At 45.2% G+C, this 24,093-nt stretch overlaps 1 protein-coding gene across 4 annotated transcripts in view; it reads right to left on the bottom strand.

The window, feature by feature from the left end:
* Nucleotides 1-3,422: 3,422 nt before the first annotated feature.
* MAP2K4 (mitogen-activated protein kinase kinase 4) overlaps nucleotides 3,423-24,093 on the bottom strand; it is a 69,967-nt gene continuing 49,296 nt past the window's right edge. For all 4 annotated transcript variants that reach the window (XM_089689596.1, XM_089689595.1, XM_089689594.1 and 1 more), the window contains 4 exons: nucleotides 12,401-12,478; nucleotides 11,570-11,718; nucleotides 8,354-8,399; nucleotides 3,423-4,378 (listed from right to left, as the gene is read on the bottom strand). In XM_089689596.1, coding sequence (XP_089545722.1) covers nucleotides 4,265-4,378; nucleotides 8,354-8,399; nucleotides 11,570-11,718; nucleotides 12,401-12,478 — 387 coding nt within the window. In that variant the 3' untranslated portion in view covers nucleotides 3,423-4,264. The remainder of the gene's footprint in view (nucleotides 4,379-8,353; nucleotides 8,400-11,569; nucleotides 11,719-12,400; nucleotides 12,479-24,093) is intronic.

The following is a 24,093-nucleotide window of genomic DNA, read 5'->3' on the forward strand; positions in this document are numbered from 1 at the left end:
TTATAAGCATCATCAGAATGACAGACTTCAAGATGCCGGTCTCAAAACCTGGGCTTTAATGGCCACGCTGTTAAAGCTAACAACCTAGAAGGATGTAAAATGAGCCCTTGGACCTGAAGGTCTTACAGGGCCCTTGATTGGACTGCTAGGAGTCTTGCCAGGTCAGAATACCACATCTGCCTTCACCAATATGGATCAATGAGCATCACCAGATCGTGAAGACGTTTAAGGGGAGGAAAAAGCAAAGATCGGGGTTTATAGATCCCATAGAACCACCAGAACATCCATTGAATCCTCCAAAAGGACCCCATAGTTCAAATAATTGAATTCCATTACATTCACCAGAGGATCCCTGCAGCTGGATACAAACCTTTGCAGTTTGATACTGAACCTGGAGTCCACATCTGCCACCTGTGACAGTCCTGGAACACCTCAAAGTTGTCCATATCTGGAATGTACATGGCTGCAAGGCTGTAACAAAGTTCACAGGATCTTCTTGCTCTTACTGCAGCGAGATTTTAAGTTCTTCCCTGATGGCTGATACCACCATGAGATTGTCTGATTGAATCCACATTGGCTGGCCCTCCAAAAGGTTGACCCAGTGCTGAAGAGTCAGACAGACAAATTGCCCAAAGTTCCCAGATGTTCAATGGAAGAGGAGATGCCTCAAGAGAGAGCTTCTGAATCCAGAGCCAGATTCCTGAGGCAGCAAGACAGGGATAGCCTGGTCTTTAGCATCACTTAGAGAAGACCCCCATACTTCAAGCGATGAGGTGGTTCAAGTAATGATTTCTGAAAGTTCAACTGCACCTGAGAAGCTGTACTGTCTGCACAGTCAGATATGTTCCAGATACCTTGATGACTGTTCTCTCAGCAGAAGCATCCCACAATGAGGATTCCACAAGGGCACAACAGGGACAAGACTGGAGCTAACATCCTGTTGAACACCTGAGGTGCTGACGACAGGGCCACAAACTGGTAGTGCAGTTATCCTACAGTATACCTCAGAAAGCACTGGTATGATGGAAATATGGGGACATGTAAGAATATTTGATATCCGCAAAAGTCAGAAATTATCCCTGAAGGGGGTCAATGGAAAGATCTGCCAGACTCCATACGGAATTTGTGGGCCTGAAGTGAAGACTCTGTTCCAAAACCTAACTGGGCATTTGCTTAATCTTGGACTTTAGTCAATGGGTTGAAATAAAACCTCAAGAATGGCTGCGATGACAGAGGACCCAGCTACACCTGACAGAGCCAAAGAGGACTATGATGGCCAGACATATTGAGAGCAGAACACAACACAACCCCACATCAGAAACTTCAATGGACGTGCTTTAGCAGTTCATGACCTATTACAAGAGCTGGGAGCTCTACAAAGCAGATAGGCAACAAACCAGCTCATCGTAAGGGACGAGACTAAAACTACTCACAAAACCCAGTCAGCTGGTAGCCGGCAGGGTTTTGGATGACCAGAGGTGACCAAAGCCACTTTAGCTCTGTGCAATAGGAGCAACAGCAGGGAGATGTTCCCTGGTTCAGTAGATGACAGCAGCTCTTGTTCCCCATAGCCTTAAATTCTTCTACAGCAGAGCCAACTGAAAAAAGGGAGTACTGGCAGCCAGCATAAATGAGGGAACGCCCGCTACTAAACCCAACCAGCCTACTCACCAAGTGGCTCTTCAAAAAAAGGGTAAACGCAAAATTGATTCTGCGGTTCTGGACCTGGAAAGCATGCCTGGACCAGCAGCTCTCGACCTGGAAAGTGCTCCACAACTACCTCTTACCCAGAGTGTGGAACGCATCCCACGTGGAACTCAGTACTTGAAGTTCGTTTCAGGCTAGCCCCGCAATGTCCAGTAGAGCACAGCAGGGATGTGATGTGGTCCAAAAGTCAGGCAGCTGCCAATCAGAGGGAAAACTTGTAGCAGCATTAAAATAAATTTAAAAATATGCTGGTAGGAGGAGGGAATATCCTGGGGGGGGTGGTCTAGAGTTTTTTTTTTGACAATGTCCAGAAGAAAAAAAAAAAATCTGGGTATTTATTAAAAACCATTTTACAATACAAACACGTTTTGGCCATCTAGGCTTAATGATCAGAAAAGGTTTTAAGAAGGAAAGAGACACCTGAAAATCTAGTAACAGGACAAAGGTTGCTGACCAGATTGACATGGGCAGATAACTGATCATTGGTGCTACAAAGCCTTCCTATGTGGAGGTTGTGATGCCTTATTGAAGGAAACCAATCACTGTCCCTACAAAAACTGCACTTTGAAAACAGACGGAGTGTTTTAACCGGTTTTCATAAAATGTGTAATAATGCATCTCTGACATCTTAGGAAGGAACCACTTAATTCAGTTGAAAAGGAAATTAACAATGGAGCAAAGACCGATCATGCCAGATTTGTCATCAACATGTATCAGCCTAGCACTTCAATCGGGACAGCCAAAAGGGAAATTTTCCATTTTCACTGCAGACTTGTGAACACAACTCCCCTTTCTCTCAATCTTCACATTCTAAATTCACATTTGAAACAGATCCTCACTTACCAAAGAAAAAAAAAAAATTAAATTTGACTACCCGACAAATCACACTTCCTATATGAACAAATGTATATGGAGGCCCCTCGAAATGAGTGCATTTAGAGAGGGATATTTTTATTAACAAGATTTGTGTTACTCACCGAAAAATCTAGTTCATTGAAGGACACAGCTTTTCTGATTCTTAACCATAGGACCTTAATTTGGCCGCCTATGCACTTTCCCAGCAAGCTCCCAAACAAGTCAATAAGAAAGCCCATGTTGAAGAATCAGAAGTGCTGTGTCCACCAATGAATGTAAAAGAAACTACAGCAAAAAGACGTTAGACAATTGTACACTTCCAACCTTGGGTTTAAAAGCTTGGTGAAGGCCTTTTTCTGTTGCTGCAGGATAATGCAGCTGGCTCTGCGTACAGGGGCATGAAGACATGGTGTGACCAGTTTGGTGTGGAGGAACTAAAGTGTCCTGCAAAGCCCTGAGCTCAACCTCACTGAACACCTTTGGGAAGAATTGGAAGGTTGGTGGTTAACCAGGTTTTCTCATCCAACATCAGTCCCTGACTTCAACCCTACTGAACATCTCTGGAAGGAATTGGAATGTCAGTGGTGATGCTGGATCTTCTCATCAAACATCAGTACCTGACCTCACAAATGGGCACACATTGCCCCAAACATCCTCTGAAAGCTGGTGGAGAGCCTTCATAGAAGAGTAAAACCTTTTATAGACACAAAGGGGACAGGGAGCAACTCCAATATAATAATCATGGTTTTTGAATGGGATGTCCAGTAAGCTCAAATAGGTGTGATGCTCAGGTATCCACAAAGTTGCCCTTATATTGGCATGTAAAATGTCCCCCAAAAAAACAATAATTCCAACCAAAGTTATACTCCATCTCTTAATATTTTAATGTTAGATTTTTTTTTTCAATGCAACATAATTTTTGTGTTTTTTTTTTGGTAGAGATATTTACTATAGTTTTGATTCTTAGAAAATAAAACAAAAAAAAAAAAACAAAACAAAAAAGGAAAATAAAGTCAACTGACACTCTGAGAACATAAAATAAAACTATAGTGGAACAGAAATTTCATATTTATTAACCCCATTCTCTGCCAGAAGGGCAAAAAAAAATAAAAATAATAAAAGTCCTGATTCGTGGCAGGACCACCTGACAAAGAATTGGTTAACCTATTGCACTTTGTGAAGAATTTTTTTTGTTTTTTTTATTTAAAAATAATAAAAATATATATATTTATATAATTCATATTCTTTTTCGCCTCTTCCCGCCTCCGCAGAGCAGGGGGGGTTAGGTCGTACGATGCCTGGTCTCGCTCCTCTGGGGGCGGTCGGCGTCCATTTTACGTTGGTTTCAGGTGGAAGAGGTCATAGCAGAGATATCGGTTTATTCCAGTCTCACTTGAGTTCCATTGAGCGGGTTAGCACGGAACGCGGGCATTCGCCTGTCCGCCAGCCGAGCACCGAGTGACTGGCGGTTTTAAAGGGATGCGTTTTTTTTTTTTTTCTTTTTTTTTTTTACATATGACTTTAGCGTACAGACACAATGGAAAGATAGGAAACAAAAACACTGATCTTATTGCACGTAGCACTGGAGCCGGAGAGGTAAAGTCACGTCGGGTTCGTGCTGTGGCGTCTCACTCCGTCTGGTTTGCCCCCCCAGCCCTTCCGTTTACGTTGCCATTTGCTAGAGTTTTGGGTGGAGGCGGGGTCAATCGACGTACATCGGGGAGCTGGGGGTGGCTGGCATTTGATCCAGGATTTTACTGACATATCCGGCAACATCTACGTGTCGCTCTTCGTACATCATGATGAAAGGGTGTTTCTGCAAGAACAAAAACAAAAAGGGTTAAAAAGTCATCTCTGGATTAAACCCATATCGAAATTACATACAGTGGATATGAAAAGTCTACACACCTTTAATGTAACCTACAAACTGTACAACTTGAACAACAAACTGAAATTTTTTTTTAGGTGGAGGGAAGAAAAAATAAAAAACTAAAATAAAATGGTTGCATAAGTGTGCACACCCTTAAACTAATCCTTTGTTGAAGCCCCTTTTGATGTGATTCCAGCACTCAGTCTTTTTGGGGAGGAGTCTATCAGCACGGCACATCCTGACTTGGCAATATTTGCCCGCTCTTCCTCGCAAAAACACTCCAAATCTGTCAGATTGCGAGGTCATCTCCTGTGCACAGCCCTCTTCAGATCACCCCACAGATTTTCCATCGGATTCAGGTCTGGGCTCTTGCTGGGCCACTCCAAAAAACTTTCATCTTCTTCTGGTTTAGCCATTCCTTTGTTGATTTGGATGTATGCTTTGGGTCGTTGTCATGCGAAAAGATGAAGTTCCTCTTCATGTTCTGCTTTCTGAGGCCCGAAGGTATTGCACCAATATGGACTGGTATTTGGAACGGTTCATAATTTCCTCTACCTTGACTAAGGCCCCAGTTCCAGCTGAAGAAAAACAGCCCCAAAGCATTATGCTGCCACCACTATGCTTCACGGTGGGTATGGTGTTCTTTTGGTGATGTGTAGTATTGTTCTTGCGCCAAACATATATATCTTTTTGGAATTATGGCCAAAAAGTTTAACCTTGGTTTCCTCAGACTAGAACACATTTTCCCGCATGTTTCTGGGAGACTTCAGAAGTGTTTTTGCAAAATTTCGCACGGCTTGGATGCTTTTCTTTGTAAGAAAAAGCTTCTGTCTTACCATTCTACCCCATAGCCCAGACATATGAAGAATACGGGAGATTTTTGTACCACACAGCCAGTACTTGCCAGATATTCCTGCAGCTCCTTAATAATACTATAGGCCTCTTGGCCGCCTCCCAGACCAGTTTTTTTCTCGTCTTTTCATTCATTTTAAGGGACATCCAGTTCTTGGTGATGTCTCTGTTGCGTCATATTTTCTCCACTTGATGATGACTGTCTTCACTGTGTTCCATGGTATATCTAATGCCTTGGAAATTCTTTGTACCCTTCTCCTGACTGATACCTTTTAATAAATGAGATCTCTCTGATGCTTTGGAAGCTCTCTGCAAACCATGGCTTTTGCTGTAGGATGCGACTAAAAAAATTGTCAGGAAATACCTACTAGAACAGCTGAACTTTATTTGGGGTTAATCAGAGGCACTTTAAAATGATGGCAGGTGTGTACTGACTGCTACTTAACATTATTTTGAATGGGATTGCTTGATTATGAACACAGCTATATCCCCAGTTATAAGAGGGTGTGCACACTTATGCAACCACATTATTTTATTTTTTTTATATTTGCTTCCCCCGCCCTAAAAGATTTCAGCTTGTTTTTCAATCGAGTTGCACAGTTTATACGTCACATTAAAAAGGTGGAAAAAGTTCTGAAATTATTTTCTTTGTCTCATTTTTTTACATTACAGAAAACTGACATTTTAACAGGGGTGTGTAGACTTTTTATATCCACTGTATTTACAATGTGGATAAATTAACCTTTTAAAAACTTTGAAATATCTGCTTTGGGTGGAGAAATGTCAGTTGTCAGTGACTACTGTTCATTTTAGTCACATACATCCTATTTTTCTTTGGGACTCCAATGGTAAGATCTGCCCTATAAAAAGCCACTCCTTCCCCAGGATCCCCACCACAAGAGCAAGCACCCCTTTCCAGGATCCCCATGACCAGAGCTTGCACCCCTTTCCAGGATCCCCCCAGCACCAGAGTGCCCCCAGGATCCCCCCACCACCAGAGTGCCCCCAGGATCCCCACCACCACCAGAGTGCCCCCAGGATCCCCACCACCACCAGAGTGCCCCCAGGATCCCCACCACCACCAGAGTGCCCCCAGGATCCCCACCACCACCAGAGCCGCCACCCCTTCCCCAGGATCCCCACCACCAGAGACGTCACCCCTTCCCCAGGATCCCCGCCACCAGAGCCGCCACCCCTTCCCCAGGATCCCCGCCACCAGAGACGCCACCCCTTCCCCAGGATCCCCGCCACCAGAGACGCCACCCCTTCCCCAGGATCCCCGCCACCAGAGACGCCACCCCTTCCCCAGGATCCCCGCCACCAGAGACGTCACCCCTTCCCCAGGATCCCCGCCACCAGAGCCGCCACCCCTTCCCCAGGATCCCCGCCACCAGAGCCGCCACCCCTTCCCCAGGATCCCCGCCACCAGAGCCGCCACCCCTTCCCCAGGATCCCCACCACCAGAGCCGCCACCCCTTCCCAAGGATCCCCACCACCAGAGCCTCCACTCCCTCTGGGGTTCCCACCATCAGAGCCTCCACCCTTCCCAGGATCCCACCACCAGAGTGCCACCAGGATCCCACTGCTAGATTATGGATTAGCTATAAGTCTGTAAGGGAACCAACCCAAGCAGGACTCAAATGTGAAATGTGCTGTGACCCCACTGCACAGTGTGAGCTTCTCAACGTTCCTTAGAAGCTGCAGCAAGTCAAGTAGAGCTCCACCCCATTTTCTGGCTGGAGGACGTCCAGCATCATCTAGCAGTTAACTATTTCCTTCTATTTATTGGCTTTCAATTATTTCAATCACTGTCCTCTCAAACATGGAGGCTTAGCATCACCGGTGGACGTTACCTTGAGTAGCCTGCATGCAAATACAGCCTGCCTTGGAATGCCCAATCCTACAGACTGAAAACCACCCATCAAGGCATTTTGACATTTTCAGAACGAAGAGCCAGATACCTGCTTACATCAGGGCTAAGGACTCTTGAGGTGTCCAGAGCAGGTTGCAATGACGTTTTCAAGAAGCTATGAATAGCACCCTGCCAACCACTCCCACCAGCCGTGATCTGCCTGCATTGCACATAGGAGCACAGAGACCCAAGTGAGGATAGTATTGGGTCTGAAATAAGGTATTTAATGGAAATATTTAAACATCTCATTAGCATGTTGATGTGGACTGTACATCAGAACTGTGCAGAAAAAAAAAAACACGACACACACCTCACAAATTCTATGTCCTATGGGGTTCATTTTAAGAACCATAAAAGTACATTTCAAAAATTTCAGATCCTGGCAGTATAGGGGCGAGGACTAATACCAAGAACTCTGCGAATGCTCATAGGAAAGTGAATGCTATACATAACCATGTCCATGCCTGCTTTGTCTGGCTGCCACAGGTTTACGATTTCCTGTAAAAAGTACACAGGTCAGGACAGTCCGATGCTGTCACCATGTTTTTTGGTCAGCAATTTACAGAATCAGAGTAAGGCCAGCCATACATGGGTCGAAATTCGACTGATTTATTGTCCGAAAATCGGACCCAAGAACAATCGGCCGATTTTCACTCTGTTAGTGGGTCAACGACACCGGCCGATTTTTGTGGCTCCTCCCCTTTTCGGTGATCGAGCATGTTGGAAAATTCTTGAAAAACAACCGATTTTCGACTCAATGATGGTCAAATTGTACGATCGTTATTCCGAAAAGAATATGCGCATGAGCCGTGACCTGGAAGGAACAGAAGTTTTGCTGGTTATATGGCGTGAACTTTATGACTTGGTCGGCCGAATTTCAAAATCATTGATGGCACCATCGGATTACCGAGCGAATGACGTTTTCAATTTTCGGACGAAAAATTGTTCGGAATTCGATCCATGTATGGCCTGCATAAGGATATCAGCCTAACAGCAGTAAGAAAAATAACTGCCAGTCTGAGACATTTACTGAGGCATCCGACACAACACTGCAGATCGCTTATCGCAACGAATCCACCTGAAATGGAAATCTGATTGGCCGGGATAATCGCTCTGTACACAATCCACATAGCAGAGCTGAGGAAGCACACACTTACCAGAAGCTCTCTGTACTTTGGCCTCTTAGATTCGTCCTTTGTAAGGCTGCAAGGAAAGAGAAAAGAAAAATGTGAGAACCACTACAATCCTCCCAGTATATCAGAAAGGTCAGTTCAGCGGCCGTTGTGTGGACCTGGACACCAGGCTACATTTTTGTTTCACTATTATTATTTAACAAAAAAAAAAACAAAGCTGATATTAGTTTTCCCTTTGTTCTTAAAGGTGCAACACTTCCCTACCTTCCATTCAGGAAGCATGCACATCCTCTCTCCTCTGCATCCTTTGGCAGGACTACATGTCCCATGATGCTTTGGTTACGATGCATGTGCAGTGCTGCCTCACACGCAGCGAGACAACACATCTCACTGACATGTACTCCCAGGAGGTGGAACACGCACATTGCGGCGACTACGAAGGGGCTCCACAGTGACCTACTATGTGAATGCTGCCACCACAAAGTCATACTTACCTGCTCTGTGTTTTGCACAGAGCAGCTCCAATCTTTGGGTCACCCGCTGGCTTTTCTGGCTCCTCCCCCTATGCCTCCAATAGCAAGCCACTTGCTATGGGGGCACTGGCGTGTGCTTGCTCCCAAGCCTCTCTCTATGCGTCTTGACTATTGTAACTCCCTCCTCATTGGCCTACCTCATCACAGGCTATCCCCTCTTCAGTCTATCATGAATGCTGCTGCCAGAATCATCCACCTTACTAACCGTTCCATATCTGCCAATCCCTCCCCTGGCCTCCATTCAGTGTCATCCACCCCTCTCTGCCAATCCCTCCACTGGCTTCCATTCAATGTCCTCCATCCCTCTCTGCCAATCCCTCCACTGGCTTCCATTCAGTGTCCTCCACTCCTCTCTGCCAATCCCTCCACTGGCTTCCATTCAGTGTCCTCCATCCCTCTCTGCCAATCCCTCCACTGGCTTCCATTCAGTGTCCTCCACCCCTCTCTGCCAATCCCTCCACTGGCTTCCATTCAGTGTCCTCCACCCCTCTCTGCCAATCCCTCCACTGGCTTCCATTCAGTGTCCTCCACCCCTCTCTGCCAATCCCTCCACTGGCCTCCACTCAGTGTCCTCCATCCCTCTCTGCCAATCCCTCCACTGGCTTCCCGTTGCCCAACGGATAAAATTCAAAACATTAACAACATATAAAGCCATTTATAACTCTGCCCCAAAATTACATCACCAATCTTGTCTCTAAATATCACCCAAACCGTACTCTACCTCCCTTGTCTCCTCCTCCCATGCAAGTCTCCAGAGCTTCCCCCATCCTCTGGAACTCTCTACCCCAATTTATCAGACTATCGCCTACTCTGCTCACTTTTAGGAGATCTCTGAAAACCTCTCTCTTCAGGGAAGCCTATCCTGCCCTCAGCGAATACTGGAATCTTCTACTCTTCCTACCAGTCCATCCCCCACAGTTACTACCTTTTGTACCACTAGCCCCTCCCTCCTAGATTGTAAGCTCCCAGGATCAGGCCCTCCTATCCCTCTTGTATTGAACTGTATTGTTACTGTATTGTCTCCCAGTATATTGTAAAGCGCTGAGCAAACTGTTGGCGCTATATAAATCCTGAATAATTATTATTATTATAAGACAGAGCCGCAGCTTGGCCACTCCCTCTTCTCTCTCCTCATTGGCTCACTGGCTGTGATTGAAAGCAGTGGGAGCCAATGGCTCCCGCTGCTGTGTTGCAGCCAATGAGGAGACAGACCGACCCAGGACAGCTGAGGCTCCCATGCACAGCACTGGGTCAAGAGGGGGCTCAGGTGAGTGAGTATTATGGGGGAGAGGGGGAGCAGAACACGGAAGGTTTTTAACCTTCATGCATAGAATGCGAAGGTAAAAAAAAAAGAAAAAAAAAAAACTTAAATCTTTACAACTACAATTCATGCAGCAATAAAAAAAAAATTCACTAACTACAATACTCCAGCAGGGGTAGCAATGCAGTCAGATTTCCTTTCACAAGTCACAGGCTGCAGAATATTCAGCCTCCCAATAGGTGGCAGCAAATACACAAAGACTCAGCCAACACGTCAGAACAAAGGTCAGTGCGAAAAGGCTCTTCATTATTATTATTATGCAGGACTTACGGCGCCAACAGACAATACAGCAACAATACAGTTCAATACAAGAGGGAAAGGAGGGCCCTGATCCTGGGAGCTTACAATCTAAGAGGGAGAGGCTAGTGGTACAAAAAGGTAATAACTGTGGGGGATGGACTGGTAGGAGGAATAGAAGATCCCGTTATTAGCTGAGGGCAGGATAGGCTTCCCTGAAGAGATCGGTTTTCAGAGATCGCCTAAAAGTGAGCAGAGTAGGAGAAAGTCTGATAAATTGGGGTAGAGAGTTTCAGAAGATGGGAAGGCTCTGGAGAAGTCCTGGAGATGAGCATAGGAGGAGGAGACAAGGCTAGAGAGCAGGAGGTCGTGGGAGGAGCGGAAAGGACGGTTTGGGTGATATTTGGAGACAGGGTTGGTGATGTAATTTAGGGCAGAGTTATAAATGGCTTTATATGTTATTGTAATCAATACCAACCCAATCATATTTAACAGATTAGATGCAAATACACAGAAGTGACGTTTCAAAAATTTCTGATTGGTTGCCCATGTGTCCATTGATCTCTTAAAGCCGAACGCCATACTTTTCTAGATCTACCCAATCCAATATCACAGCCTGCATAAAACAATGGAATTGTATGTTCATTAAAAGGTTTGATATAAGAAAGTCCCCCCAGGACCCCCCCACCCATACTCGATTTAAAGTCCAGCGGTGGTTCCTCCTTGTTCCAAGCATCATTTGGCTTTGACACAGTTTAGGTCTCTGAAGTCCATGTCCCATCATGAATTACCCTTCCAGGTGAGGCCCCTCAGCTTGAGTGTTACATTGACACAGGGAACAGTTTCCCACAGAAGCTACTGATTGGATAGGACAACCAGAGGATCCACCTCCGCCCTACTCCTACATAAACTTTTGCAACAGTTCTGCTTCACACAGGGATCCAAGGGGGAGGAGCCTGACAACACTTTTGGGCTACAAGAGATGGTGTGGTCCATCCATTCAAGGAATAGATAGGTTCCAACAAATGTGCCTAAAATTCCAAAAGCGTGTGAAACTAATTAGAAGAGTGGCTGCAACCATCTCCCACCACTTGGTTATGGCCCCTACTGAGCACTGGCTGGATCTGACACAGAACAGAAACTGCTCACCACAAGTTGACAAAGTTGATGAAGCTGGAGGAGAATTCACGCTCTTCGGAGTTGCTCAGCTGCGGAGGATCGCCCTTCACCACCTGCGTCAACTGGTCGAACACACTATTCCATTTGGGGTACGGGAACCTCCCGGTTGCCAGCTCATACTGCGGAGGGAGAAGAACATGGTCAGAATCTTCATACCCAGGACCACACATCACCTGCCAACAACAATGGCACCCTATGGGCCCAAGGACACAAATCACCCCCTATTGCCTACTAACAGTGCCTGAGGAACTGACTGCACAGGAGATCATGATGGGACATTTGGGTCTCTGTATAAAAAGTTCTGTTACAGAAAGAAACCCACAGGTTGGCACTGTATAGGTGGTGATCATGTCATTCAGTCCCCCTGTGACAGTGCCTATTGGCCCAGAGCAATCACATGGAGAAGCTACATGTCCCCGCCTACCTGGAAGAACCAGGAAAGAAAGTATCTGCATGGGGAGATGGGAACTGGTGTCCAAAATTTGTAAGATAGTCCCCACCTCTCAGAACGTTTCTTTATACTCCTGAGCCACCAAGGGAGGGTTTTGTGTGTCAGCCAATCAAAGACTATCTACCGCCAAGTACATATACCGTATAAGGATTTCACTTTATACATGGGTTTTATTTAAAAAAAAAATAAAAAATTATTATATATATATATATATATATATATATATATATATATATATATATATATATATATATATATATATATATATATATATATATATATACATACATACATATACACACACACACACACACACACACACACATATACAATTCAGAATCATTTCTCACCAATGTGATGCCAAGACTCCACACATCTGAGCGTACATCGTACCCTTGTCTGGATGCGCTCGGGTCTATCCTCTCCGGCTGTGGAAGGAAACGAGATATGAGATTTTAGGAGGTCAAACAGATGTATGATGGGGGAAAAAAAAAAAAAAAAAAATGGTCCATCAGATCTACCCTTTAAAAAGTTTTTTTCTCCAACCTTTGTCAAAGTATTGATTTAGGTTTGTAACAAGCATGCGTTTACATTCACTGGACCTCCTTCCTCCCACTGCTGAAAGAAAAAAAAACCCCTGCTAATGAGGACTATCTACAGATCGTGGTACAAAAGTGTAAATGGTCACTGAAAAGAATAATCCTTAGCTTAAAAAAAAAAAAGTTTGTTAATTGGGGTCAGAGGTTACTTATCGAAGAGGCAGAAATTGCCCAAAATGTCCTAAAAGGAACTCCTTGAAACCTCTGGAGGAACCCCGATTGAGCAAGGTTGCCCTATAGTGATAACTAAAAAAGGTATCTATAAAGGAATTGGGACCTCCTTCCTCCTGCTGGTGACCCCTCTAGTGATATAAAGATCTATATAGAGGAATCAGGACCTCCTTCCTCCTGCTGGTGACCCCTCTAGTGATATGAAGACCTATATAGAGGAATCAGGACCTCCTTCCTCCCTCTGGTGACCCCTCTAGTGATATAAAGATCTATATAGAGGAATCAGGACCTCCTTCCTCCTGCTGGTGACCCCTCTAGTGATATAAAGATCTATATAAAGGAATCAGGACCTCCTTCCTCCTGCTGGTGACCCCTCTAGTGATCTAAAGATCTATATAGAGGAATCAGGACCTCCTTCCTCCTGCTGGTGACCCCTCTAGTGATCTAAAGATCTATATAGAGGAATCAGGACCTCCTTCCTCCTGCTGGTGACCCCTCTAGTGATATAAAGATCTATATAGAAGAATCAGGACCTCCTTCCTCCTGCTGGTGACCCCTCTAGTGATCTAAAGATCTATATAGAGGAATCAGGACCTCCTTCCTCCTGCTGGTGACCCCTCTAGTGATATAAAGATCTATATAGAAGAATCAGGACCTCCTTCCTCCTGCTGGTGACCCCTCTAGTGATATAAAGATCTATATAAAGGTATCAGGACCTCCTTCCTCCTCCTGGTGACCCCTCTAGTGATATAAAGATCTATACAAGGTGGTATCAAAAAGTTTCAAGACTAGTTTTAGAACATGCCAAGAGATGGCAGCACAAGGCCACATGCACAGTCACAAGGAGCACCGACCTTTATAAGTCAGTGTGCCAAAAGACATCGACTTGTGTACATTGGGAGCTGTGCAACTGGTGCTATTCTCACCATGTGCATTACCATGTCTGACATTTCATCATGGACAGCAAGTTAGAATCAATAGCAAATGTGAAATACTGGGCAAATCACTGGATCCCTGCAATGTTGTAAAAAAAAACGGCTACCTTTGAGCTGGAACTTCAGGAAGAAGGCATTTTCAGGGGTTGAACTCGCTGAAGGTCTTTTGGATCTCGTCCTCCAGTAATGTTCTTCCACTCCTGAAGCACGCATGTCACTAAAGACACCTTGAGTGATGCATTGCAGAATCGCTGTTAACTTGCCAAATCATGTCAAACCTCTCTGGGGTAGATTTGCCCAGTTCCACACAGAATTTTACATTTGATCTTTGTTCCAACTTGCTGACCATAATGAAATACCAGATGTGGTAATGCACGTGGTCAGAACACCACCAGTTGCACAGCTCCTGACATACGCAAGTCCATGTCTTTAGGCACACTGATTTATGAAGGTCGGTGCTCCCTGTGACTGTGTGTGCAGCCTTGTGCTGCCATCTGTTGGCATGTCACAAAACTAGTCTCAAGACTTTTTGATACCACCTCATACAGGGGAATCAGAACCTCCTTCTGGAGACCTCTTTAGAGATATAAAGGTCAGGACAGAAGGTGCTAAAGATCTCCAATGAGAAAAGCAGGCACACATGCACCCACACTAACGCTCTGTTCACACTCCAAAGTTGCACGATTTCCAGTGCAACTTTGTTGCGACTTTACACGGTCACTCAAGGTGCATCAAAAAGTAGTGCAGGAGCCTTTTCAAAGTTGCTGAGATACCATTGAAAACAATGGGCTGTGACTTGTCATGCGACTTGGTGTCCAAAGTCGCATGGCAAGCTGCACAAGTGTGAACAAAGCCTAACATGCTTCGTCATTCTAAACTGCGTACTCCTAACAGTGTCAGTTAGGCTCCATTCACACGTATGTGGCTTGTCATGTGACTTTGGATACAGAGTTGCAGAAAAGTCAAAGCCCACTGTTTTCAATGGTATTTCAGCGACTTTGAGAAGGTTCCTGCACTACTTTGATGCAACTTTACACTCTCTGGTACTCAAGTCGCATCAGTCGCTTTAAAAGTCACACTCCAAAGTCGCACTGGAAGTAGTGCAACTATGGAGTCACATAAGTGTGAACAGAGCCTTAAGGGTGGAGCACAGAAGTGTCAGAAGAATCCATTACCCACATATACATATATTGCAGATTCCAACTGCCATTTGTTTCAGTAGATTCTACTAAAGGCTATGGGGTGACAGCTCTAAGTGCTGCTACTTTGATGGTTGGACCAATGGAAGTAAAATGCCAAATACGAAGGGCCAATCACATCCAAGTATGGGGAACCCGAGCAACAGCGCGGCCGGGAAAGCAGTAGGATGGATTCCAGGCATGATATAAGCAGCGGTAGTGTAGTAATGACATCACCCTCCAAGCAGCCGGCCAATGACATACTCCGCGCAGAGCTTGGCTGGAGCCCAACACCAACCACAGAATTCCTCCACGCTGCTTCCAGTCCACCGACCGGGCGGAAAACACTACAAGTATGTGTGCCAGTGTGACCGAGCTATGAGAGCCGCAGGATGATAGCACACCGCAGACTGGGACTATAGCCTGCCGCTTAAAGGGGCACTCCACCCAGCACCCAGTTCAGATTTCTGTTGACTGCTGAAAAGTTAAATAAACAGTCTCTCTTTACTGAATTCCCACATAGAAGTTATATATATTATACAGGAGTGACATCACCGCTCTCCAGCTATAAGATATTATACGGGAGTGACATCACCGCTCTCCAGATATAAGATATATTATACGGGAGTGACATCACCGCTCTCCAGATATAAGATATATTATACGGGAGTGACATCACCGCTCTCCAGATATAAGATATATTATACGGGAGTGACATCACCGCTCTCCAGATATAAGATATATTATACGGGAGTGACATCACCGCTCTCCAGATATAAGATATATTATACGGGAGTGACATCACCGCTCTCCAGATATAAGATATATTATACGGGAGTGACATCACCGCTCTCCAGATATAAGATATATTATACGGGAGTGACATCACCGCCCTCCAGATATAAGATATATTATACGGGAGTGACATCACCGCCCTCCAGATATAAGATATATTACACGGGAGTGACATCACCGGTCTCCAGATATAAGATATATTATACGGGAGTGACATCACCGCTCTCCAGATATAAGATATATTATACGGGAGTGACATCACCGCCCTCCAGATACAAGATATATTATACAGGAGTGACATCACAGTTCTCCAGATACAAGATATATTATACGGGAGTGACATCACCGCTCTCCAGCTATAAGATATATTTATACAGGAGTGACATCACCGCTCTCCAGATATAAGATATATTATACAGGAGTGACATCACCGCCCTCCAGATATAAGATATATTATACAGGAGTGACATCACCGCTCTCCAGATATAAGATATATTATACAGGAGTGACATCACCGCCCTCCAGATATAAGATATATTATACAGGAGTGACATCACCGCTCTCCAGATATAAGATATATTATACAGGAGTGACATCACAGTTCTCCAGATATAAGATATATTATACAGGAGTGACATCACCGCTCTCCAGATATAAGATATATTATACAGGAGTGACATCACCGCCCTCCAGATATAAGATATATTATACAGGAGTGACATCACCGCTCTCCAGCTATAAGATATATTATACGGGAGTGACATCACCGCTCTCCAGATATAAGATATATTATACGGGAGTGACATCACCGCTCTCCAGATATAAGATATATTATACGGGAGTGACATCACCGCTCTCCAGATATAAGATATATTATACGGGAGTGACATCACCGCTCTCCAGATATAAGATATATTATACGGGAGTGACATCACCGCTCTCCAGATATAAGATATATTATACGGGAGTGACATCACCGCTCTCCAGATATAAGATATATTATACGGGAGTGACATCACCGCCCTCCAGATATAAGATATATTATACGGGAGTGACATCACCGCCCTCCAGATATAAGATATATTACACGGGAGTGACATCACCGCCCTCCAGATATAAGATATATTACACGGGAGTGACATCACCGGTCTCCAGATATAAGATATATTATACGGGAGTGACATCACCGCTCTCCAGATATAAGATATATTATACGGGAGTGACATCACCGCCCTCCAGCTATAAGATATATTTATACAGGAGTGACATCACCGCTCTCCAGATATAAGATATATTATACAGGAGTGACATCACCGCCCTCCAGATATAAGATATATTATACAGGAGTGACATCACAGTTCTCCAGATATAAGATATATTATACGGGAGTGACATCACCGCTCTCCAGATATAAGATATATTATACAGGAGTGACATCACCGCCCTCCAGATATAAGATATATTATACAGGAGTGACATCACCGCTCTCCAGATATAAGATATATTATACAGGAGTGACATCACAGTTCTCCAGATATAAGATATATTATACAGGAGTGACATCACCGCCCTCCAGATATAAGATATATTATACAGGAGTGACATCACCACTCTCCAGTTATGTTATACCTTATATCCAGAGAGTGGTGATGTCACTCCTGTAAAGTAATCTATCCAGAGAGGTGAGGTCATTGCATTGGTTTTCCAGACGATCGCAGGAAATAAACCCCATTTAGTCGATCAGCTTATAAGGGTCGGTGCAGAGCTGTATCAGGAGGTGGCGCTCAGCCTATTCTGGCGCGTCGGAGGAATACTTGTAAGGCCGGCCTGGGATGTGCAGACGCGGCTCGGGGATGGTGGCGAGGTGCCAGGCCTGTGACATCAGCTCCTTGCAGAATAATTCATGAAATGCTGAGCCTCTGACTAAGCTGCATCCATCAAAGGCATGCCAATGCCCTCACCAAATTCTTCAGTGGTTTCAACTGAGAAAATACCTCGGCTTACTCATCGGAAGCAGAAGGGGAGGTGGAAAAATCGCAGTGATGTTATAATACGGAGGGACTTCAGAGCTATAAATAGCACATTACATCACTTGGTCCTTTGCCCATGCTAAACAGCTTGCCTTCCCGGGCTTAGCTCATGTCTACACTTAAGTAACCCCGCGAGTGTCTCCCGAGCCAGGTAAACACACAAATACTACCGCTGCTTAAAGGGGAACTCTGCTTTGAAAGAAAGGTAGTAAACCATTTAAAGTGTATGTCTTGGCAAAAAAAAAAAAAAAAAAATTATTGCAAATTTTCTTCATTGTTTTGTCTTCTTGAAAGCATCAGTCCGGGCAAAATGTTTATTTTCCCATGCAGTGGGGCCATGCAGGGGCGGCGGGGATCAGTCTTGAGCTCGGAGGATCGGGAATTAGGCAAGTATATCTCCACTCCTCACCCCTAGACAAAAAAAACAAACTGGTAACCCATGCAGAGTAGACACAGCCCTCTGCATGGGGGAATACAAAGTCTGACCAGAGTTCCTCTTTTTAAAAAATACTGCAGTATGATCGAGCCCTTGCAAGATTATCGGATTCTCAGAGAGGTGGGACTTTTATATCCTTCGATATGTTACGGACATTTTTTGATCTCACTTCGCAAACATTAACGTTATCGGCAAATAAAACACTTTCGTTCTTATTTTGGATTGACGCTTGTAACGGAACCGGCCCAGCCTGCACTGAGTACTTCCATTAGAATACCGCTTCCCCGTCCAAACATTGGCAACAGACACTGCAGATTTGAAGTAAGCCAGAAAGTAGACTAGTTTATTTGAACACAGATACAAGATATATACACTCAGGGGGACAATCCCCCTTCCTGCAGAATGACACAGGGTGGGGCAATCTACATTTAGTAACAAGAGACACACAGGTATTCAAACTTCACTCCAGCAGACAGTCCCATCAGGAGGGAGGGCTGCTGGAGACAACCCCCCACTAAGCTAATACACATAAACACATACATCCCATAATAGTTTGCTCCCAAGCAAGACACACAATAGAACAATGGGATGCAACCACATAACACCAAACAATCCACAACCCCCACCCATCTCCTAGACATGTCTACACAATATTAGGACAGATCACCCTGTACCCCTTACAGGCACAGGGTGACTTACACATAAGAGGGATATGGGGAGCTGAGACAGGGGTCTCCCCACCTCTCCAAAGTGAGCTGGGTTCCATGGGCCCTGTGGCGGAACCGTTCCGTCTGGAATTCCTCGTGCGGAGCGATACGTCACACCCAATGGTCCCCTTTTCCAGCAAGTCTTCCAGCACTCTGCCAAGGCAGGTATTAGAGCTCAAAGGCAATCCTTCACCAGTATCCCGAACCACGAAGTCGGAACTTCGTGTAGGGTGAAATGAATGACTCTTTATTAAAAACAGCTCCGTATATACAGCTTCACCTCCACCAGACAGCCTGGCACCGGGTTTTCCCCACCCACAACAAAACCCTACAACACAACAATACAGTAGGAACTCTATTAGAAGTGAAAGACTACACAAGGTCACATTACCCTAAACCAGGGGTGTCCAAACTTTTTTCAAAGAGGGCCAGATTGGATGAAGTGAACATGGTGGAGGGCCGAACATTTTTCCAAACATTCTTTGAACCATTACAATTAAATGCAAATAAATTATTTTATGCCAAGTTACCGTATTTTTCGCCGTATAAGACGCACCTGACCATAAGACGCACCTAGGTTTTAGAGGCAGAAAACAGGAAAAAAAAATTCTGAACTAATGGACTGCAGACACAGTACAGGAGATGACCAGAGACTGCAGACAGTACAGGAGATGACCAGAGACTGCGGACAGCACAGGGATGACCAGAGACTGCGGACAGCACAGGGATGACTGCTGACCTTTGGGGAGGTGGGGAGTGGGTACCTGAATTTGACAGGTACCCGCTCTTACTTCCGCAGTTGTTCTTTGATCTTACCTGTTCCTCGATCCAGCCGCGCGCTGTCTTCCCGGCTTCTGTAATGGCGCTCGGCATGACAGCCGGGTGCCCAGTGCGCATGAGCGAGAAGCACTTGCGCTTTGTGATTGGTCCGGCGGCTTCTGGGATCTGTCATGTGTCCCAGGTACCGCCTTACCATTCACAAAAAGCACCGCTTCTTGCGCATGCGCACTTGGCACTCGGCTGTCATGCCCAGCGCCCACACTACAGAAGCCGGGAAGACAGCGCGCCGCTGGATAGAGGAACGGGTAAGGTCCCGCTGCAGAGCTGAGCGGCCGGCCCGGTATTCTGACACGGCCACGGTGGAAATACCGGACCGGCCGCTCCATAAGACACACTGACATGGAGGGCCGTATTAAACCGACCCTCGGGCCGTAAATGGCCCGCGGGCCGGACTTTGGACATGCCTACCCTAAACAGTGTAGAATGTCTGTGAAACATGTCCAGCTGTACAAAGGGGATAAAACCAGAACAGAAAGGGCAAAGTGTTATCACACAGGGACAGTTCCTCACAGGCCCCCCACCCAAAGTGACTCCCATCACAACGCCCTCGTCCCCAATTACTTATTTTGAACGCATCAGCCTTGACTCATCCAGGGGTAGGGGTCACATCTCGGATTTATATCACTCCTTTTCCATATTTCCCTTACCTCCCTTGTATAGACAGAAATGGGGAGGTTGATTTTGTATTACATTTTCAGATGAGGACTGGGATTCCATGATGGATAATAAGTAGGGGCTCTAGATCTCTCTCGGGTCCATGAGACGGCCTTTAAAGTTTTAACTCGTTGGTATTATACCCCCTCTAGACTACATGTCATGCTTCCAGGAACGTTGCACCTCTGTTTTAGGGGTTGTGGCCTTACTAGTACCCTTGTGCATATGTTTTGGGCTTGTCCTGGCCTTTCCTTGATCTGGCGTAGGATTTCTGAAAGTGGCCTCTGCCTTGGTGGGTTCTCCAGTGGATTTAGCTCTGCAAATTTGTTTATTGGGTGCTTCCATTTCGGGGATCCCAGCCAACCTAATGAGGCTAATTCATGCTGTATCTCTACCCTATGGGCCATTGCCCTTCATTGGACGTTACCAGTGGTCCCTTTGGCCTCGGTTTTGCGGAGAGTCGATATGGTCATGCTCATGGAACGTAGTCAAAATACATTGTTGGATAGGATGCATTTATTCAACGAAAAATGGGATGGTTGGAAAACACCGACACTTACTGTTCGACTGATGGTCTATCATAGACTGACTTGTGTTGAATCCTTGTTGGTTGTGTGGTTGTTCTGCCTATCTTGCTGCCTACCTCTTTCACGTACTTGAGCTTTATTTTTCTATGAATGTGTTTTATATTATTGTTCATTACCTATGTGCCTTTTTCTTGATGTATGTTATACATCATGAAGTTGTGCGATTTTTGTCTCTCAATAAAAACATTTATAAACAAAAAAATAAATACTGAAAATATAGACGAATGCACATCGATCTGCTAGAAATCCAGTGAGCTCCTAACTACATGCAGCGAGCCAACAACTGTCTCGGCCAAACTGAAATCCCAGTGCTGGTAACCCTGCCCACTCAAAAATATAACAATGAACAGCCCATTAAAAAATAAAAGCAACTTTTACACCTAAAACCTCAGCTAAAAACTGGGGATTTTACCTGCAGAACTTTTCTGGAGGTTTTCAGTCTGAGTTAATGATAGCGAACATCATTCGACCAACTTCCTCTGAGCCAAGCCTGTCATAGATCTTCTTCCAGCCTGACTGGACAGTGAAAGGAGAAGAAGCACAGTGATGAGCTCACCTCTGCTCTCTCCTTCCTATGAGTATGCCCTTTATCTGCACATGAACTGCTTGGTACTTTGTGCTTCTTCACCTTCGCCATAGTCTAAGCTCTGCTGTACAGGAACTGCAAGGAGGGCAAGACCCAAACAAAATTCAGGTTCTCACACTGCTTGCATTTAAAAATAATGCTATTATGGCTAACACATCTACATGACCAGATACACGACAAGTCTTGCTCCAGCCACTACAGCAAGCCTCAGGAGTTCCTACACTATTGGGTGGAATCCTAGGAGGAGAACTCATATGTGGACCGGATATCCCAAGATGGAGTCCATGCTTCCTCCTAGAACAGGGAAGAAGGGAGGGTGAGACGCTGCAGCACTCTTGGATCTCTTAACAGAACGCTTGTGAAAGATCCACTGTCCAAAATTACCATTCAGGATCCCAGTTCATCAGTAGGTAACGGAATGGGAGCTGGAATCCTTGCTGGACTCCAGGGTACCAGATGTAGCCAGCACTATTCCGGAGACCGCAGCGAGTACCTTTGCCTATCCTGGCACTGAGATATTCTTTCAAGGATCCTTCCTCATGCGTTCTGCCTCAATTATTCCTGAGTTGACCCTTGTGGACATTACGTCAGCAGTCTCTCGTGAGATCTTTTTATTGGTTACAACTCAAAACCTTGATAGAGTCAAGATGATCAATGTACTACTCATTTGGCACGACAATCAAAAATAAAACATTGCACAACTGCCATGGACGATAAAGTGTCCTCCTTTAGAGAATAAATTGGCCTCCATACAACAGGACATTAGGTTTACTTCCCCAAAAACATCCCAACAGGTTACCAGGATGGAGGACATGGAAAACAGACTCAGGACAATGTGCGTATCATCAGAGGCCAAAATGTGCAAAAGGAAGGTCCCCAGTCAAGTTCATAGAGTGGTGGCTAAACACTTTTGTGGTCAACAGCTTCTCTGGAGGGAACCCTCTGATCCTTCCACTTCACAGACTCTCACCGCTGGATGCCCCACCTAGACCCCCCCCACACCACTGTCAGGTGCCGTTGCTGCAGACTCAAGTATTCGGTTTACCAACATTCAATATGGCTAGGCACATGACTATGGTTGGCATGTTTAAGACTTTGGGAACGTGCGTGATCCACCTGTAGGAAACTCTCCTTAATCACAACACTACTCTCCACTTAAAAATGGAGATGCCACATCCTAATCCATCTCACCCACGTGTCCGATTCTCAGGATGTTGGTGTATTCATTTCTAACAATTTATAATTTTCCTGCTTAGGCTGCTAAGTAGTCTAGAGTCCAGTGGCAGCATGCTTTACGCCACGGCATCCAACGCTTTGCATTGCACTTGGCGATGTAAGGCTTGGATGCAGCTGCTCGGCCATGGAAACCCATTTCATGAAGCTCTCTATGCACTGTTGTTGGGCTCATCTGAAGGCCACACCAAGTTTGGAGGTCTTTAGCTATTGACTGCAGACAGTTGGTGACTTCGGCGCACTGTGCACTTCGGCATGTGCTGCAACCGCAACTGTCATTTTACATGGCCTACCACTTAGTAGTATTATAACAAAGTGGAAGGAACTGAGAACAGCAGCTACTCAGCCACAAACAGTTGGCTTTGGAATATTTAGTAGCCAGGAAATGTCACGGATGGACTTATTGCACAGGTGACAACCTATCATGAGACCACGCTTGGAGTCACTGAGCTCCTGAGAGCGACCCATTCTTTCACCAATGTTTGTAGAAGCAGTCTGCATGCCTAGGGGCTTGATTGTATACACCGGAATCCAATGATTTGGAGGGGTATCCCAATACTTTTGGCAATGTAGTGTATATATTTGACTGTACTAGCCTTCAAATATTCAACAGGGTTACCCTCAATATATTCATATGTATAATATTGGTATTGAAAAAGGTATTTTGGAACCTTAACATATGTGAGAGTGGACTGGTGTTCTAGCTATACTGTTACTTGAAAGTACCCTCTTACCGCACCATTGGTTTTTAAATGGCTATGCAGGGAGTCTAATTTTGCACTCTCCACTCTTTAGTGAATAAACCCCAAAGTCTTTGTTTCGTTGAATGGCACGCTACTTCTGTTTCTATTGCCAAAGGGATTTAACATTGTTAGAATGTAATACGCTGGGGTGCCGTTCAGACTACATGATGTAAACACATGGCAATGCAGAATAGAACACGCTAAAACATGCATAGCTATGAAGGGGTCATCAGTGCATTCAGTGCTCAGGATCTATTGCAAGTTTCTTGCAATGTATTTTTCACTTCACGTGGCCAATTTGCTCAATGACTCCTTTATATAAAAGTTCTGCGTTTCGGATAACGAGGCCAATCAGAAGCAGGGGCGGACTGACAACTCATGGGGCCCCCAGAGCAATAGGGGATCATGGGACCTGTGTCCTCGCCCACACTCAAACCACACCCTAAAAAGCCTATGAAAAAAAAAGGTACCAGGGGCATCTCATGGGGCCCCCTACTGACCCCGGGCCCTCGGGCAGTGCCCAAGTTCCCAAATGGTCAGTCCGCCCCT

This window comes from Staurois parvus, unplaced genomic scaffold (genome assembly GCF_062004578.1).
Source record: "Staurois parvus isolate SC_StPar_1 unplaced genomic scaffold, SC_StPar_1.0 ptg000487l, whole genome shotgun sequence".
Lineage (NCBI taxonomy): Eukaryota > Metazoa > Chordata > Amphibia > Anura > Ranidae > Staurois > Staurois parvus.